Genomic DNA, 20,696 nt, shown 5'->3' on the forward strand with positions numbered 1-20,696 from the left:
GATCCGATGAGGTTCATGTCGTCAACATAAACTACAATGATCGCAAATTCAGAATGTGACTTCTTTATAAACACGCATGGGCATAATTCGTTGTTCACATTACCCTAACTTGTCAAATATTCACTCAGACGGTTATTCCACATCCGCCCCGATTGTTTCAATCCGTAGAGTGATCACCTTAATCAAATAAAGAGAGTGTTCCGTGATCTAGAACTATTTAAACCAGTCAATGGAAGTCATTTTGGAACTTTCATGTAGATTTTCATATCTAGATCCTCATAAAGAAACACGGTTACCATGTCCATAAGCTGCATATTCAGTTTTTCAGAAACTACCAAACTAATAAGGTAGTAGAACTTATGACGTCCATTATAGAGGAATACGTCTCCTTGTAATCAATCACAGGGCGTTGAGAAAAGCCTTATACTTTCTATTTCTAGCCCTCTGAAATTAACAGATTTAAGGGAGGGACACTACGAGGCGTGCTTTGTATCGCACTATTTCATTTTTTTCATTAAGCTTCCTCACAAAAACCCATTTGTAGCCCACAGGCTTCACATGTGGTAGGGTAGAAGCTATAGGTCTAAACACCTTATGTTTCACAAGCAAATCGAGTTCGACCTGGATTGCTTGTTTCCAGTTTGACCAATTCGTTCTACGTCGGCATTCATTAACAGAACGTGGTTCAATGTCATCGCTAAGCATGATGTCAGTAGTTACTGTGTACTCAAATGCATCATCAACAATCATCTCATTCTGATTCTAAACCTCATCCAATATTGCATAGTGGACCGAAATCTCAAGATTCTCAGGAGGTCGGGCTGTTTTATCTAAAACATCACCGTAATCTAGAATAACCTCATGTGTTGGAACAGATGAGCGAGCGATGGTCAGATTCAAACTAGGGTCACTAGTTTATGCCGTTTTCCTCTTCTGGGGTTGTGAATCCTTTGAACCAGGGGGTCTGCCATGCTTTAGGGTAGGAGCGGATGATTGGCTAGCCGCCAATGTACTGGGCCACGTAGAAGTCACGTAAAGGTGCAGCCTCCCCACTTTCGGGGACGGTTCGGTCTTCCCAGGTAGTATTACAACATACTTGAGGTTCGTATATCCTTTTGTAGTGGGTATATGTGATCTTGTCACCTTTGCTAGATTAGTAAAAACATCATCAATGATCATCTTATTCTGATTCCAAACCTCATCCAATACTGCACAATGGACCGAAATCTCACGATTCTCGAGGGGTTGGGTTATCTCATCTAAGACATCACTGTAATCTAGAATAACCTCATGTGTTGGAACATATGAGTGAGCAATGGTCGGATTATCTTCCCCGGAAGTGGCTTTTGAAGCCTTGGAAATCGGTAAGGCTTTGGAAATAGATAATAATATATAATATATTTGTTTAATAATTGTGGAAATCCATCTGACAGAGGGGAGTCATTATTATCTTCCCCGAGAGTGGTTGAAGCCTTGGAAATCGACAAGCCTTTATTTCGGGGTTTCTCATTTCCTCTCTCTTCCATTCTTCTTCGATTGCTCCGCCTGATTCCCCATATTCTCTGCCTAATTTCCATCTTCTTGCTCTGTATAATTTTCCAAAATTTAATCATGAGTCTTGTTAAATTCCTCAAGCACAACGAAGAAATCCTCTACGGCGAAGAAATTTGAAGCTTCCAGGTCAAAGTTCTCGTTTTTTCTTTCTTTCTACAATTGCACTATTATTCTAATTCCTTATATAGATATATCTCACGCTTATTCTTCCCTCACGCTCTCTTGGTTGCTCTTTTCAAATTTTATGTCGTCACCCTCGCGATGTAGTGAAATGGTGAAAGTATAATATTTTAACAGAACCATCGCGGAGGCCGCTTAGCCCGGCACCTAGGTTGCCTAGCATGCCTAGTCAGCAACCTAGCACGCTTAGTCAGCAGCCTGGCAACGCCTAGTCGGATCCCTAGCACCGCCTAATACCCTTGCCGATTTACTGAACGTTTTTGAAATAATCACGGTGGCGGCCTGACGCCCAGTGCCTAAGCAGCCGCCCATACCGCATTTTAGAAAACTGGCTGGTCGACACCTGGAAGGTGGCGAAGCCATAAAGTGTAGTGATGTGAAAAATGTGAATAAATTTAAACCTACAAGTACCTAAATATAAGAGTGCACTAGTCAGCAAGAACCCATTTTACAAGTGATGACAGAGTATACGTAAGATACAGTAGGTAGGATAAAGATTATACCCTCAAAGGTAGCCACCCATACTGAGATTTGCCAAGAATCCTCGTCGATACAAAAGTTCAGCAGCTAAGACCTGGAGGGGCAAAAAACAAGGGGTGAGTGGGCCTGAAAATAGAGTTTTATAAAAACCTTTCTAAAAACATTGTAACCGTAGCCTGCAAAATCTCAAAAATATACTTACTACGTATAGTATAAAAATACTTACCGTAGCCTGCAAAATCTCAAAAATTCATTACGGCACAATATCTTGTAACTAAGGGCAGGATATCCAAAATCACAAAATCCTAACAGTAATATAAGTAAAATCAGGTGCTCAAACAATTTATGCTAGCACACAAGTCGGAGTTGCCTAATGCGACCTGCACGACTGAACTAATGTTCATCAATCTATGCTAGCACAAGAGTCGGAGTTGCCTAATGTGACCTGTACGACAGAACTAGGTGTAATCATAATATACGCTTTAGTGCTACAATCACATGAAGACTGGCGCTATTTGCGGTCACCTACGAGTCGGAGTTGCCTAATGCAACTTGTACGACAGGACTGGCACCTACTTGGATCCAAGGCGAGTGTGCGGTACGGAGGTGAACATACACGTGAAAGACTGGCCCTGGCCTTGGGCGAACACTAACACCGGTGTGCAACAATGATGAGCAGACTACATAAATATAAGCATGCCATAACAATTCAATAATTTTAGTCAACATAATAAACTTACATGCATATCCCATAGGATTTAGCATATCTCATAAATTCCGTCATTTTCACTAATTCTTATAAACTTTAGTCTAATCCAAGTGTATGTAAGAAATTCTTGTTTAAATGCATAAATGAAAACTATCAATCATACATATATACTATAAAAAGGAAAAGACCCACTCATAGATCACGTTGTTGAGTCGAACCTACCTCGTATCATCGAGAGTCCTTGTGAAGCGTTTCGCCTAAAAACAAAACCATTTAGGTAAATATAACGTATTAATGTAATTACGCGTTTTCGTACAAAGTATGGCTAATAAAGGAACTATCTTAAAATGGTCGAATTTCGAAAAATGGATGGCGGATTTGGAATCAACGAGTTGAAATACGGTAAGGAGGGTCCCTGGTAAATTTTGTAAAAAGTCAACGGGAAGGTCGACGGTCAACCCTAAAAAAGGTCAACCGAGGCGTCTCGATGGTCAACTATGTTAAAACTTTAAAATTTCACTAAATGGATGTCAAAAACAGACTCGGTGCGTCGAAATTAGCCTAGGAGGGTTCCCGAGAAAATTTCAAAAAATCAACATAAGGAATATTCTTAGAATATTCTCAGCCCATTTAGAAAATTAGGCTAGGTTAGGAACATTGGCCCAAGGTTTGGGCTGTTTGGGCTAAGGATTTGGGCCAACAACTTTGGACCAGTTTTGGGCCTAAGGCCCCTTTTTTTTTTCTTCTTCTTCTTCTTCTCCGACGGGTCGTCGGATTATGGGAAAAGTTAGCCGGGAAAATTCCAATTGCTCTAACTAATTCATCTCTCAACCAAAATCCAAAATTCAAAAGTCAAAATAAAGCTTAGGAGTTAAGGAATTGAAATGTACCAATCCGAGGTTGAGTCGTGACAGGAAATGGTCCGAAATGAATTGCACAATGCCGGAGCTTCGCTGAAAAATTTGGGGAAGTTTTCCCGACATGATTCCTACATCTAAACACCCATAAACCGTCTCAAAACATCCCAAACGTAGTCCTAGTCATGATCTACAAATTTATAAGAATGTTTTAGGCCTTACCTTCGTCGGAGACGGCGAGAACTCGCCGGACTCAATTTTTGCATAATGACTGTATTATGCGGTGAGGAAGAGTGAGAGAACGAGGGTTTCGATCTGGGTTAAGTTCGTGGTGGGGATGCTTATCGAGTGATGTTCGCTAGAAATGACGAGTGGTGGTGGTTTGTTCAAGGTGGTCGCACCCTCTCGGTGCTTGCCGAGGAAGAAGGAAGAGAGAGAGGTGAAAGACAGATGCGGGAAAGATAGAGTGAAGAGAGAGAGAGGGTCCCTGAGATGAGGGAAATAGGCCACGTGGTGAGAGATGAGATGAGAGTTAAGTGAGGCATAGACCCCACGGGCCAAAATAAATTATACAATATTCAAAATATCTCCTCAGAAAGTATTAAAATATTAAAATACCCAAAAATTCAAATTTCACAAAACACCTCGAGTTTCGTAGTTCCGTAAAATAGTAGCTTATACACGTCACAAAAAGGCGGTCAATGAAAGTCGACGATTTCACCTCTAGGCACATTTTGTCAATTCACTCTTTTAGAATTTATAAAATCGTATAATTAGGGACGGGTTGTCACAATCTACCCACCTTAAAAAAAAAAAATTCATCCCTGAAATTTGAAATCATTTGTTATTCAAAAATAGTGAAAAGACAGCAAGAAAATAAATATGTAAAGAAGATATCAAGTTACGGTTGCATAAAAGAGAATGTCATTCAACCGTGATCGAAGTGCAGTGATTCCTCTTTCATGCCTCCAAACTCATACTTTCTTTCTCCTTCAGTACAATACTATAATATAATACTTATTACATAAACAATATGTCTAAAGTATTTATATATGTATAAAAACATCCCGTCAAAATACATATATATAATAATGTAAAGTTAAAGTAATTCTATTGAAATTAAAACTGAACATAGAGTATTTTTCACCTACGCACTTGATGCGTTACGTACTCGGAAGGTAAGGAGTGTGTCATAATTCATCAATTTGATTCTTGAGATTTGAAATTGCTAAAAATGATCCTTAAATAAGGAGTAAATGATAAAAATAACCTCAATTCAATAAACAATGATCCATAATAATTTGACAAAAATTGAAGATAATTTTGTTTTTCTTACTAAATGATCAAAATAATTGATGGTGAATAAAATCAGAAATCTCACTTTGAAGAAACGAAACTTCCGACTTGGTGGGCTGCGACTTTTGACTGATTGAGAGTCCTCTATCCACAGCTCCTCTATCTTCCTCCTAAACCTTTTACCTTTCTTTTTTTCTTCTCCAAAGCTAGCAAGCTGAGATTTCAACCTCTCCCTCTAAGAGGCAGCGACATGCTTTTCCAAATGCAGTCTGCAATTTAATCAAACAGCCATCGAATTTTCTGGAATCCGGTCAACGCAGAGATGCTTCGGATTTTGACCGGTCAACGCTAGCTGCTTACCTGAGCTCCAACAGACCCAACAGTGATAACGTCCTCCACCTCTGTTTCTGTTTGGATGATTATGCTGTTTGGCTTCTTTCACCTCCGCAAGCTTGCTGCCAATGTCGAAGGTATGTCTCTGTGTGTTATTGAATTTGGGAGTGTTTGGTTGTGGGAACTGGAATGAACTAATGAATGAATGAACGACTGGAAACATTCCCGAAGAGGTTGGATCTTTACTTGGCAACCTTGCAAAACTGCGTTTCCTGTATGAACCCCCATCCTTTTGTTAGAGAATATCTGTCATCTTTCTTTTTCATTCGATATGCTAATCTCCAGAGTCCATTTTTAACATCAATTTAGGAAAATTCTGAAGTTTTAACATAGTTGACCATCGTGGCGTTTTTGTTGACTTTTAGGGTTGACCGTTCAATTTTCGTTGACTTTTTACAAAATTTGCCCGGGATCCCTCTTAGCGTATTTTGATGCTCTGATTCCAAATCTGCACTTCGTTTTCTCAAATTTGATCGTTTAAGTTGAGTTTTACTAATGGGTCCCAATATTATACTTGGGCGCGATTAGTATCAGAGATTTCAACTTTCTTAGCTCAAAAGGATGTGACATCGTAAGTACCTGTGAGTGGGTCTTTTCTTATATATATATATATATATGTTAGTTTCCATTTATATATTTGGTAAAGAATTTTCTACGTTACACCTAGATTAGGGTAACGTATATAAAAATTAACGTATTTACGGAATTCATGCAATTATACTACATCTTACAGGATACACATGTATGCGTATTAGTATGGATGCTTTAATGATATTTACGGTTATGAATAATATTTTGACTAGGGTTATTGAATTATCAAATTATCAATTTACCATTGCATGATCATATTTGTGTTATCTGCTTATTGTGTGCTGCACTGGTGTTAGTACTTGCCTGAGCGAGGGCTAATCTTTCAGGTGTATGTTCATATCGCATCATATGCTCACTTTGGATCCATTGTAGGTGCCAGTCATGTCCTAGATTGCGATAGGCAATTAGGACTCGTATGTGACGCACTTAGCGCCCGTTCACGTGATTGTAGTACTAGAGCGTGAATCATTATTACATCTAATTCTGTTCATGTCAGAATACCTCTGCATGAACTCATGTGTCAACATATGCCAATATGGACTCGATGTGATATGTTTATTTTTGCGAGATACTGTGATTACTAGAAATTATGTACCTATTTACAAATTTTGTGACGTATTGAATTCTTGAGATTTTGCAGGCTACGGTAAGTATTTTCATACTATATTTTGGAAATAACCTCAATTCAATAAACAATAGGTCATAATAATTTAACAAAAATTAAAAATAATTTTGTTTTTTGACAAAATGATCAAAATAATTGATGATGAATAAAATCAGAAATCTCATAACAAAGTTAAGAATTGCATAACAATTTCAAGAATCAGCTAAAAAGTCAAAAATAAATATAAACAAATGAAGAAACGAAACTTCCGATGCGGCGGGCTACAGCTTTGCCTGATTTTGCTGTTTATTTTAACGAAAAATCATATTTTTACACTAAAAAGTCAATCATGATACTTTTCACTTTACTCTTTATTTTATCATTATCGTTAAAACTCAAAATTTTCAAATCATTTTAATTAGTTTTTCTTTAAAATAATTTATAGTGGATAAAACCAGAAATCTCATTTTGAGTGAGGAGTTGCATAACAATTTCAGGAATCCACTAAAAAGTAAAAAATAAATATAAACAAAAGAAGAAACGAAACTTGCGACGTGGTGGGCTGCGACTTAAGACTGATTGAGAGTCCTCTATCCGCAGCTCCTCCGTCTTCCCCCCGAACCTTTTACCTTTCTTTCTTTCTTCTCCAAGACTAGCAAGCTGAGATTTCAACCCGTCTCTCTAAGAAGCAGCGGCATGCTTTTCCAAACGCAATCTGCAATTTAATCAAACAGCCACCGAATTTTCTGGAATCCGGTCAACGCAGCGATGCTCCGGATTTTGATCGGTCAACGCCAGCTGCTTACCTGAGCTCCAAAAGACCCAACAGTGATGACGTCCTCCACCTCTGTTTCTGTTTGGCTGATTCTGCTGTTTGGCTTCTTTCACCTCCACAAGCTTGCTGCCAATGTCGAAGGTAATGCTCTGTGTGTTATTGAATTTGGGAGTGTTTGGTTGTGGGAACTGGAATGAACTAATGAATGAATGAATGACTGGAAACATTCCCGAAGAGCTTGGGGGTTTGTCGGACTTGGTGAGCTGGATCATTACTTGGCAACCTTGCAAAACTGCGTTTCCTGTATGAACCCCCATCCTTTTGTTAGATAAAATCTGTCGTCTTTCTTTTTCATTCGATATGCTAATCTACTGTTTTTAATTGTTCCTTTGGAGTGACTTTCTTCCTTAAAGTCCATGATAGCATTTCGGTTAAACCCAAAATATTACTTGGGTTGACTATGATCTCCCAATATTCTGGTCAAGGCACAATACAAAACAAGTGATAAAACAATACGAAAAAAGAACAAAACATGGGAAAACACGTAATTGGAACCTTGAAGGCAAATATTCCATGTGCCGGATGCATACAATTTAAAATATGACCCCTGTCTTCAAGATTCATAAGAAGGGAACATCCAATCATTGCAAGTCCTGTGGGTTTCATACACTTTCATCTCTGTAAGAGGGAGGAAGAGCGAAAAGTTACTAATTTCTCCGCTATCAGAGAATGCTAATAACATTTAGTTTTGCCATGGAATGCAGGGATCTTTCAAATAACAATCTGACGGGGGATCTTTTTCACTTTTTACTCCCATCACAGGTTTGTTCTAAAGTGAATTACATGCAGGTTTTTACAACTTATACTTTTTCACTTTTAACGGGCTGAGCCCAAATCCTAAACTTATTACTTTCCAGATGGCTCTGTTTTGTTCCACTTCCAGCCTCTCCACATCCAGGTTTTTACAACTTATACTGTTCTTGTGATATTAACTCAAATTTATTCTGAGAGCTGGCTCTATTTTGTTTCACAGACACTTGTGATATCAACTCCAGTCCAGTCCTAGTTAATGTTTTTTTTGGTGTTTTTCTGTTAAAACTTTTCGTAATACAACATTATTGTTGGAATCACTGCTGTAAAGATTTTAAGAAGATGGTAGTTAGGAAAGGAATAGATTGAGGGTATTTATATTATTCTGATTAGAAAGTTAAGTGAATTTATTGTTTTTGATTTGTAAACAAATTGCTTACAAATAATCAAATTCTATTAAACAAAAATAATTGCTTACAATAAAGTATAACTATAAATATCATTGTAAAATGTATTTTATAAATATTTTTAATTTATGTTTTTTAACGAATTGAGAACGAATCAAACTGAATATCATATTGTCTATGTGTCTTTGGCAAATGATACTACAGGTTACTACCGAATTTCGTACCTTAACCGAATTGCGAACTCGAACCATACCCTGTATGTGGCAACTATGGGTGCCAAGTACTGGGGCTATTTCTGGAGGGGGGCTATTGCTGGAGGGGTTGCTGCTGGTTCTGCTTTCCTGTTTGCTGCACTTGCAATTGCATTTGCTTATTGTCGACGAAGAAAATCACAGGATTATTTCTTTGATGAACCTGGTTAGTGAACTATTAAGAGTAATATAGCTTGATCAAGTTGGCATTGTATGGGATGCAGGTTTCACTCATCTACTGTCTTTGCAGCTGAGAAGGATCCAGAAGTTCATTTACGACAGTTCAAAAGGTTTTCTTTGAGCGAGCTACAAGTTGCGACGGATACCTTTAGCGACAAAAATATTCTTGGTAGTGGTGGATTTGGTAAGGTTTATAAAGGACGCTTAGATGATGGAACTCTGGTTGCTGTAAAAAGACTTAAAGAGGAGAGAACCCAAGGCGGGGAGCTACAGTTCCAAACAGAAGTTGAAATGATTAGCATGGCTGTCCACCGCAATCTGCTTCGTGTGCATGGTTTTTGCACGACACCAACAGAAAGGCTGCTTGTATATCCTTTTATGGCCAATGGAAGTGTGGCATCATGTTTAAGAGGTACTCATCTAAATTGTTTGCTGCGTTGATGAATCTTTTTGTTTTCATGACATTAAAATTTTTTTGGATTACATTGATATAATGAACCTGACCAATTTGGTTTGGAGTATGAACACTGATTTTTTTTTTTTAATGTTTTTTTTTTCCTTCAATTTTAAGTTATCTTCTCGATGCTGATTTTATTTTTGTTTAATTTGAAAAGGATGACAAGATGACCCTTTTTTGGGTAGGACGGGTGGTATGATATGTGTTAGACCACATTACCTGTTGCTTGTAATTTGAAATTCTCCTCTCATAAGTATGTGGATATATTATTGTAGATCGTCCAGAAGGACAACCTGCACTTGATTGGCCAATAAGACAACGCATTGCATTGGGATCTGCAAAAGGTCTTGCTTATTTACATGATCACTGTGATCCAAAAATTATTCACCGTGATGTGAAAGCAGCAAACATATTGTTGGATGTGGAATTCGAAGCAGTTGTTGGAGACTTTGGGTTGGCTAAACTCATGGACTACAGGGATACACATGTTACCACAGCTGTACGTGGCACAATTGGTCATATAGCACCAGAGTACTTTTCAACTGGAAAATGTTCCGAGAAAACTGATGTTTTTGGATACGGAGTCATGCTTCTTGAACTCATCACTGGGCAGAGGGCTTTTGATCCTCAGCTTGCGAGTCATGATGACCCCATGTTAGTTGATTGGGTATGCATTTACATCTTTCTGTTTGTGTATGTAGCTAATTTATTGTTATATGCAAGATTATTATTTCTTGGGAGCAGCCTCTCCATAAATGGGGGTAAGGCTAGCCGACATTCACCTCTTCCAGACCCTGCGTAAAGCGGGAGCCTTGTGCACTGGGTACGACCTTTATGCAAGATTATTATTTCCCAACAACATTTGCATTTCCTTAGTAATTAGCTTTTAGAAAATAAGTTTGGTTTAATTAGCTTTTATTAGTTAGAGTTGTGATTAGCTGTGAAGATTTGTTTATCTTTATTTATAACAATCTAAGGTTTAAGCTGTCAGAGTTAATTTTTGCATTTCCTTAGTAATTGTTACCATTCCTGTTTGATTAATGTAAAAATCACTTGTCTTTTTGGCCCGAATGTTGAAAACAGTAAGAATCATGGATCAAAGAAAAGAAATAATACTTAACTTTTAGAAAATAACTTTAGTTTAATTGGCTTTTATTAGTTAGAGTTACGATTAAGCTGTGAAGATATATTTATCTTTATTTATGACAATCTAAGGTTTAAATTGTCAGAGATTAATTATTACATTTCCTTGGTAATTGTTGTTAGTATTGTTGTTGCTTCTTTTGCCAATGTATTGGCCTTGCTGTGATTTCTTGAAGAATTTGGCATGTGTTTTGTATCGATCCTAATTTCCTCATCATCTCTTTATTCTCGCTATCTTGGCCTCTTGCTTCTTTCTATTCTCTCTATTTGCATCTTTGTCAATTGTTATATTTGAATGACGATGCATTTTTGTAAGCTATTTGATTTTCTGGAGATACTGCGGCCCTTCAAATTTTGAACATTACAACACATTTTCACTCTCCTAGGTGCCCTCACCTTTTGTTTCAAATTGTAGAACTATCTGACGTTTTCCGTTTTATTTTAACTAAAACAATTAGGTCAAAAGACTACTGAAAGATCGAAGGTTGGAAACACTTGTTGATGCTGATCTAAATGGTAATTATGTTGACGATCAAGTGGAGCAGCTCATCCAAGTAGCTCTACTGTGCACACAAGGCACCCCAGGGGAACGACCCAAGATGTCAGAGGTTGTTCGGATGCTGGAAGGCAATGGTTTGGCTGAAAGATGGGAGGAGTGGCAAAAAGAGTAGGTGTTCCACCAAGATTTCAACCCTATTCATCATCCAAGTACTAATTGTATCATAGACTCAACTTTTCATATTCCTCCTGATGAGTTGTCCGGTCCCAAATGATATGCTCGTTGGTTCTGTCCCCTGTATACATCTAAGAAGCCTTCAGAGGACTGGAGAATGTCCATTTCGTATTTCAGTGATACCACATTTGTGCTTATGTTTTGTCTTTGTTTTCAATTTTGGTTTTGTCTTGCGTATTTTTTAGATCATAAAATGGAGCTGATGCTATTGTAATTTGGGATGTGCTATCCACACATCACTTTTTACTTCTCACACACCCCTTGTTAATTTCTGTCCGTTGATCTTCTTCAATTCATCTGATCCGACGGCCGAAAACCAAAAAGGTGTGGGAGAAGTAAAAAGGGGTGTGTGGATATCACACCCCTTGTAAGTTTTATAGGGTCAACTGGCATTACGAAGTTATATGGTGCTAGCAGGAATTAGGAAGGGCCATAAAAGCACTCATTCCTGATGATTTATGTATCTATCTAGAAATTAGTCTAAATTGTCGAGTAAATAATCATTCTAAACTTATAACCATCTATATATTTTAGTGTTCCTATAGATCCTGTAGATACGATAAGGACACTAGGTCAAGTGCATGGCTGGTTGCGGATGGATAGTGTTTGAAATTTCATTGTGATCATTGCAAGTGCGAATTTGTGGCACCACCTTTATAAGTACTTGAACTAAGGCAGTAGGGGATCAGGAGATCACTTTGTGTCATTCCAACACAGGAATTCGAGCTTTGTCTAATCTCTTTAGAGTATCGCCAATGGGGATCCCTCTACTATCTTTGAGGATTTATTTAGGACTAGCTGTAGGGTAAGACCTAAACCTAAATATTTGAGTTTAAACAAAATAAAAATGCAATCTAATTGTGGGACTTTTTTGTTTTTTATGAACAAAAAAATATTATCTGGATTGAGTTAAGCCTTATAGTGGGCTAGTAATGACCTCTCTTACATGTGAAGAGGAATACTATTAAACCGTAGTACTAGGTAATATCTAATGGTTGGACTTAAACCTAAAAGGTTTGGCTTTTGACCAAGCTAAACCCAAATTTGGGTTTGTATTTGGCTGACCCAAATTTTTGGGGGCCCTACCTTTTTTTCTGAAAAGCAACGGGCCAATGATTTATTGAAGTGGCCGCGGCATATGGGTTAGGGGTGGTTCGGTATGGGATCCCATACCAAAACACTTGTCCCGATTCTCAAACCGAAATTTTCGGGAATCCCAATTTCAATACCGATCCCAAACCAAATTTTCGGGAATCCCAATTTTTGGGAATCCCAAAATAGTTTCGGGATTTCGGGACAAATCGGGAATCCCGAAATGGTTTTGGGCTTTTGGGCTTTTAGACTAAAATTTGACATATTATGCTTTTAGGCCCAATCTGCCAATTTGTTTCTACAAATCTGCCAATCAAATCTGCCAATCAAATGGCAAGGCTTGTTTCTACTAATCTCTACTTAATATTAATACTAACACTTAGTTTTCATTTCGATGCAGAGAGTGATGGATCAACTGCAAAATAGTGAAAGAAAACTAAGAAGCTCAAAACTGTACACAAAAACCAAAATCAAGCAAAACGAAGAAGCTCAAAACTGAACATTGCAAAGTAAACGCCAGAAACTGAGCACAGAAACTGAGCAAGCATGCCAAGAATCAAAGCAAACCCCACAAGAGTCAAGAAATGATAATTGAGTCATTCGAAGAGTACCCAGACAAGTTCTGTGCACAAATTTGACAATATGGCTAGCAAATAGCAAGCAAACAACAAATAATTAACAAGAACTAGTAACAGTGAGCAGAATCATAAGGTCTGATTAGCTCACCTTCATCAAGCACAATTCCGACGTTCAATCCCTTGAAAACATCAGATTCAGCCAGCTTCTCAGCACCGTCGTGTCCCCCAATCTCCTCATCAGGACCATATGACAAATAAACAGACCTTTTGGGCTTAAACCCAGAAGCCTTGAGCCGTCGAATCGCCTCCAAGTACTGAATCCCGACGCACTTCATGTCCTGGGACCCCCTGGCGTAAACGTCGCCGTTCGAGTCCAAGTTGGCCGAGAAAGGGGGGGTGTAACCACTTGTCGTGCTCGGCCGGAACGATGTCGGTGTGGGAATTGAGAAGAACAGAGGAGAGAGAGATGAGATGAGGGCTTGTCGGCTAGATGAGGGAGAGATCAGAGATGAGAGATTAGGGCTCGGCTATTCGATTTGATAGAAACAATGGAACGAAAGTGAAGTTTGTGAAATGGTATTCTGACCTAAAAACATATGAACGGCAAAGATTAAATCCAAAACAATGAACGGTTGAAATAATTCTTTTATAATTAAAAGAAAAAAAAAAAATATATATATATATAATATTTATTTTCGATTCGGTCTGGGAATACCGAAAATTTGAGATTCAAAACCGAATCCCATACCGAAAATATCGGTTTGGTTCGGGATTACATACCGAAAATTTCGGGATTTTTGGTTTGGGATTTTTTTGGTTTGAGATCGGGATTTTTTTGGTTTGGTTTGGGATTTTTGGGATTTTTTTCCGGGTTCCTCATGCCAGCTGCAAAACAATTTCAGGAATCAGCTAAAAAGTCAAAAATAAATATAAATAAAAGAAGAAACGGAACTTCCAACGCGGTGGGCTGCGACTTTGCCTGATTCTGCTATTTATTTTAACGAAAAATCATATTTTTACATTAAAAAGTCAATCATGATACTTTACCTTTTATTTTATTATTATCGTTAAAACTCAAATTTTTCAAACTATTTTCATTAATTTTTCTTTAAAATAATTTATAATGCATAAAACCAGAAATCTCATTTTGAGTGAGAAGTTGCATAAACAATGTCAGGAATCCGCTGAAAAGTAAAAAATAAATATAAACAAAAGAAGAAACGAAACTTCCGACGCGGTGGGCTGCGACTTAGACTGATTGAGAGTCATGTATCCGCAGCTCCTCCGTCTTCCTCCCAAACCTTTTACCTTTTCTTTCTTTCTTCTCCAAAACTAGCAATCTGAGATTTCAACCTCTCTCTCTAAGAAGCAGCGGCATGCTTTTCCAAACGCAATCTGCAATTTAATCAAACAGCCACCGAATTTTCTGGAATCCGGTCAACGCAGCGATGCTCCGGATTTTGATCGGTCAACGCCAGCTGCTTACCTGAGCTCCAAAAGACCCAACAGTGATGACGTCTTCCACCTCTGTTTCTGTTTGGCTGATTCTGCTGTTTGGCTTCTTTCACCTCCACAAGCTTGCAGCCAATGTCGAGGGTATGTCTCTGTGTGTTATTGAATTTGGGAGTGTTTGGTTGTGGGAACTGGAATGAACTAATGAATGAATGAATGACTGGAAACATTCCCGAAGAGCTTGGGGGTTTGTCAGACTTGGTGAGCTTGGATCTTTACTTGGCAACCTTGCAAAACTGCGTTTCCTGTATGAACCCCCATCCTTTTGTTAGATAAAATCTATCGTCATTCTTTTTTATTCGATATGCTAATCTGCTGTTTTTAATTGTTCCATTGGAGTGACTTTCTTCCTTAAAGTCCTTGTGCCGGATGCATATAATTTATAGTATGATCCCTGGTTTCAAGATTCAGTCATTGCAAGTCCTGTGAGTTTCATACACTTTCATCTCAGTAAGAGGGAGGAGAGAGTGAAAAGTTACTAATTTCTCTGCCATCAGAGAATGCAAATAACATATAGTTTTGCCATGGAATGCAGGGATCTTTCAAATAACAATCTGACAGGGGATATTCCAGTTAATGGATCGTTTTCACTTTTTACTCCCATCAGGTTTGTTGAAGCAACTGTACTCTTTTTCTTTAACTTTAGGGACAAAAATAACAATCTGACAGGGGATACACTTTCATCTCAGTAAGAGGGAGGAGAGGGTAATATAGCTTGATCAAGTTGGTGTTGTAGTTGTTGTATGGGATGCAGGTTTCACTCATCTACTGTCTTTGCAGCTGAGAAGGATCCACAAGTTCATTCACGACAGCTCAAAAACTTTTCTTTGCGCGAGCTACAAGTTGCAACAGATACCTTTAGCGACAAAAATATTATTGGTAGAGGTGGATTTGGTAAGGTTTATAGAGGACGCTTAGCTGATGGAACTCTGGTTGCTGTAAAAAGACTTACAGAGGAGAGAACCCAAGACGGGGAACTACAGTTTCAAACAGAAGTTGAAATGATTAGAATGGCTGTCCACCACCGCAATCTGCTTTGTCTCCATGGTTTTTGCATGACACCAACAGAAAGGCTGCTTGTATATCCTTATATGGCTAATGGAAGTGTGGCATCTTGTTTAAGAGGTACTCATCTAAATTGTTTGCTGCGTTGATGAATCTTTTTGTTTTCACGACGTTAAATTTTTTTTCGATCACATTGATATAATGAATTTAAAAACCTGACCAATTTGGCTTGGAGTATCAACACTAATTTTTTTAATGTTTTGTTTCCTTCAATTTTAATTTACCTTCTCGATGCTGATTTTATTTCTGTTTAATTTGAAAAGGATGACAAGAAGACCCTTTTTTTGGGTAGGACGGGTGGTATGATATGTGTTAGACCACATTACCTGTTGCTTGTAATTTGAAATTCTCCTCTCATAAGTATGTGGATATATTATTGTAGGTCGTCCGGAAGGACAACCTGCACTTGATTGGCCAATAAGACAACGCATTGCATTGGGATCTGCAAGAGGCCTTGCTTATTTACATGATCACTGTGATCCAAAAATTATTCACCGTGATGTGAAAGCAGCAAACATATTGTTGGATGAGGAATTCGAAGCAGTTGTTGGAGACTTTGGGTTGGCTAAACTCATGGACTACAAGGATACATATGTTACCACACATGTATGTGGCACATTTGGTCATATGGCACCGGAGCACTTTTCAACTGGAGTGTCTTCCGAGAAAACTGATGTTTTTGGATACGGAGTCATGCTTCTTGAACTCATCACTGGGCAGAGGGCTTTCAATCCTCATCTTGCGAGTGATGATGATGTCATGTTAGTTGATTGGGTATGCATTTACGTCTTTCTGTTTGTGTATGTAGCTAGTTCATTGTTATATGCAAGATTATTTCCCAACAACATTTGCATTTCCTTAGTAATTAGCTTTTAGAAAATAAGTTTGGTTTAATTAGCTTTTGTTAGTTAGAGTTATGATTAGCTGTGTAGATTTGTTTATCTTTATTTATAACAATCTAAGGTTTAAACTGTCAGAGATTAATTATTGCATTTCCTTAGTAATTGTTACTATTGTTGTTGCTTCTTTTGCCAATGTATTGGCATTTTGTGATTTCTTGAAGAATTTGGCATATGTTTTGTGTCGATCGTAATTTCCTCATCATCTCCTTATTCTCGCTATCGTGGCCTCTTGCTTTTTCCTATTCTCTCTATTGCATCTTTGTCTTCTCTTTGCATGATATCAATATTTGAATGACGAAACATTTTTGTAAGCAGTTCGATTTTCTGTAGAAAACTGCGGTCCTTCAAATTTTGAACATTACAACACGTTTTTGTTCTCCTAGGTTCCCGCACCTTTTGTTTCAAATTGTAGAACCACCCGACATTTTCTGTTTTATTTTTCCTAAAAAAATTAGGTCAAACGACTACTGAAAGAACGGAGGTTGGAAAGACTTGTTGATGCTGATCTAAATGGAAATTATATTGACGATCAAGTGGAGCAGCTGATCCAAGTAGCTCTACTGTGCACACAAGGCTCCCCAGGGGAACGGCCCAAGATGTCAGAGGTTGTCCGAATGCTTGAAGGCGAAGGCGAAGGTTTGGCTGAAAGATGGGAGGAGCGGCAAAACGAGGAGGTGATCTGCCAAGATTTCAACACTATTCATCATCCAAGTACTTGGATCATAGACTCACCCTCTCCTAATTTTGTGTTGTACTATTTCTTTGAGTTTGAAGAAATGGATAAAAAGAATGACATGTGATAGAGAGTTCATCATATAACTTCTGACTTTAAGGATTTTTCATTTAGTTCTGGTTCATGTTGCGCAAATAATATTAGGTAACACTGCTACTGGGGCTATTGCTGGAGGGGTTGCTGTTGGTGCTGCTTTAACGTTTGCTGCAACTGCAAATACACTTGCTTATTGGCGACGGAGAAAACCACAGGATCATTTCTTTGATGTACCTGGTTAGTGAACTATAGGAGTAATATAGCTTGATAAAGGTGGTGTTTTAGTATGGGATGCAGGTTTCACTAATCTACTGTCTTTGCAGCTGAGGAGGATCCAGAAGTTCTTTTAGGACAGCTCAAAAGGTTTTCTTTGCGCAAACTACAAGTTGCAACGGATAACTTTAGTAACAAAAATATTCTTGGTAGAGGTGGATTTGGTAAGGTTTATAAAGGACGCTTAGCTGATGGAACTCTGGTTGCTGTAAAAAGACTTAAAGAGGCGAGAACCCAAGGTGGGGAGCTGCAGTTTCAAACAGAGGTTGAAATGATTAGCATGGCTGTCCACCGCAATCTGCTTCGTCTGCATGGTTTTTGCATGACACCAACAGAAAGGCTGCTTGTATATCCTTATATGGCTAATGGAAGTGTGGCATCATGTATAAGAGGTACTCTTCTAAATTGTTTGCTGCGTTGATGAATCTTTTTGTTTACACATGGGTAAATTGCATTTTACACCCTCAGGTTTGAGTGTAATTGCAACCTCATACAACATTTTAAAACATTTCAATTTTATTTATTTACTTATCATTTTTAGCAATTTCATACATCTGATAGTCAAACCGTCAGTTTGACTGTTAAGGGATGACATGGCAAATGTGAGGTCTACATTTTTGTTGACGGGGATGCCAACTATGATTCACGTGGAATAAAAACAAATAAAAAGGATTAATAAATAGAAAATTAATTTTTTTTTAATTTAAAACTAAAAAAATAGAAAAGATTAAAAAAAAAAAATGGTGTTGTTCATCCCTATCCTGCTCTCACCCCGTCCCCGCATTCTTCATTTCCCCCCGCCCACCATCGCCACCTTCCCTTTCCTCAGCCACTGCAATGAATAGACCACATTACCTGTTGCTTGTAATTTGAAATTCTCCTCTCATAAGTATGTGGATATATTATTGTAGATCGTCCCGAAGGACAACCTGCACTTGATTGGCCAATAAGACAACGCATTGCATTGGAATCTGCCAGAGGCCTTGCTTATTTACATGATCACTGTGATCCAAAAATTATTCACCGTGATGTGAAAGCAGCAAACATATTGTTGGATGAGGAATTCAAAGCAGTTGTTGGAGACTTTGGGTTGGCTAAACTCATGGACTACAGGGATACACATGTTACCACAGCTGTACGTGGCACAATTGGTCATATAGCACCAGAGTACCTTTCAACTGGAAAATGTTCCGAGAAAACTGATGTTTTTGCATACGGAGTCATGCTTCTTGAACTCATCACTGGGCAGAGGGCTTTTGAACTTGCTCGGCTTGCGACCAATGATGATGTCATGTTACTTGATTGGGTATGCTTATACGTGTTTCTGTTTCTGTTTGTTGCTAATTTTCTGTTTTCCTTAATATGTTTCATATTTTATTAAAAAAAAAAGACATAATGTTGTTGAAATTCAACGATCTATTGTGTCTCTTTGTCCAAATCTTGGAAATTATGTTTCAATACTCATTTTTAAAGAAATGTTATATAATATAGTGTGAATTAGGTGTATCTCTCGATACCAATGTTGCTATTTATTTAAGCCAAAAATAATGGGTCTCGACACCTAATCACTTTATTTCAAACCGCTAATCTCATATGACATTCTTAATCATTGTATATGGAACATTTAAAAACCTATTACTCATCATAGAGCTGCCAAGTTCCTCTCTAATTAATGTAAAAATCACTTAGTCTTTTTTGGCCCGAATATTGAAAACAATTAGAATCATGGATCAAAGAAAAGAACTAATACTTAACTTTTAGAAAATAATTTTAGTTTAATTACCTTTTATTAGTTAGACTTACGATTAAACTGTGAAGATTTATTTATCTTTATTTATAACAATCTAAGATTTAAATTGTCAGAGATTAATTATTACATTTCCTTGGTAATTGTTGTTAGTATTGTTGTTGCTTCTTTTGCCAATGTATTGGCCTTGCGGTGATTTCTTGAAGATTTTGGCATGTGTTTTGTATCGATCCTAATTTCTTCATTATCTCTTTATTCTCGCTATCTTGGCCTCTTTCTTCTTTCTATTCTCTGTTTGCATCCTTGTCATATGTTTGCATCATATCAATATTTGAATGACGATGCATTTTTGTAAGCAGTTTGATTTTATGGAGATACTGCAGCCCTTCAAATTTTGAACATTACAACACATTTTCACTCTCCTAGGTGCCCTCACCTTTTGTTTCAAATTGTAGAACTATCTGATTTTTTTCCTTTTTATTTTAACTAAAATAATTAGGTCAAAGGACTACTGAAGGATCAGAGGTTGGAAACAATTGTTGATGCTGATCTACATGGAAATTATGTTGACGATCAAGTGGAGCAGCTCATCCAAGTAGCTCTGCTGTGCACACAAGGCACCCCAGGGGAACGACCCAAGATGTCAGAGGTTGGCCGGATGCTGAAAGGTGATGGTTTGGCTGAAAGATGGGAGGAGTGGCAAAAAAAGGAGGTGTTCCGCCAATATTTCAACCCTATTCATCATCCAAGTACTAATCGGATCATAGACTCAACTTCTCATGGTCCTCTAGATGAGTTGTCCGGTCCTAGATGATATGCTCGTTGGTTCCGTCCCCTTGTATACATGTAAGAAGCCTCAGAGGACTAGAGAAGGTCCATTTTGTATTTCAGTGATACCACATTTGTGCGAATGTTTTGTCTTTGTTTTCGATTTTGTTTTTGTGTCGCTTATTTTTAAGATCACAAAAATGGAGCTGGTGCTGTTGTAATTTTTATAGGGTTAACTGGCATTACGAAGTTATATTGTGCTAGCAGGAATCAGGAAGGTCCATAAAAGCACCCATTCCTAATGATTTATGTATCTTTCCAACAATTAGTCCAGATTGTCGAGTAAATAATCTTTCTGAACTTATAACTATCTATATTTTTTAGTGTTCTTATAGATCCTATAGATACATCCTATAGATACGATAAGGGCATTAGGTCAAGTGCATGGGTGCTTGTGGACGGATAGTGTTTGAAATTTCATTGTGATCATTGCAAGTGCAACTTTGTGGCGCTACCCTTATAAGCACTTGAACTAAGGCATTAGGGGATCTAGAGATCACTTTGTGTCAC

At 37.9% G+C, this 20,696-nt stretch overlaps 1 protein-coding gene and 1 pseudogene across 25 annotated transcripts; both read left to right on the forward strand.

Annotated features, from left to right (window-relative positions):
- The first annotated feature begins 7,172 nt into the window (after positions 1–7,172).
- Positions 7,173–20,486, forward strand: LOC103416333 (BRASSINOSTEROID INSENSITIVE 1-associated receptor kinase 1-like). Of its 25 annotated transcripts, XM_070813367.1 has the most exons (12): positions 14,285–14,686; positions 14,781–14,849; positions 14,960–15,027; positions 15,138–15,209; positions 15,292–15,356; positions 15,415–15,727; positions 16,050–16,441; positions 17,025–17,280; positions 17,447–17,575; positions 17,662–18,003; positions 18,523–18,917; positions 19,858–20,486. In XM_070813367.1, the coding sequence occupies exons 5-12, from the start codon at positions 15,351–15,353 to the stop codon at positions 20,170–20,172; spliced, it is 2,148 nt and encodes a 715-aa protein (XP_070669468.1). In that variant the 5' UTR covers positions 14,285–14,686; positions 14,781–14,849; positions 14,960–15,027; positions 15,138–15,209; positions 15,292–15,350; the 3' UTR covers positions 20,173–20,486. The 25 variants fall into 25 exon arrangements, with proteins under 25 accessions (XP_070669471.1, XP_070669456.1, XP_028949827.1 ...); XM_029093988.2 differs by lacking the exons at positions 14,285–14,686; positions 15,292–15,356 and adding an exon at positions 7,542–7,580 and having other exon boundaries at positions 15,383–15,727; XM_029093989.2 differs by lacking the exons at positions 14,285–14,686; positions 15,292–15,356 and adding an exon at positions 7,548–7,580 and having other exon boundaries at positions 14,942–15,027; positions 15,383–15,727.
- On the forward strand, positions 8,340–11,557 carry LOC103425325 (BRASSINOSTEROID INSENSITIVE 1-associated receptor kinase 1-like; annotated as a pseudogene).
- Positions 20,487–20,696: the final 210 nt, after the last annotated feature.

The sequence above is a fragment of the Malus domestica genome, chromosome 15, assembly GCF_042453785.1.
Source record: "Malus domestica chromosome 15, GDT2T_hap1".
Lineage (NCBI taxonomy): Eukaryota > Viridiplantae > Streptophyta > Magnoliopsida > Rosales > Rosaceae > Malus > Malus domestica.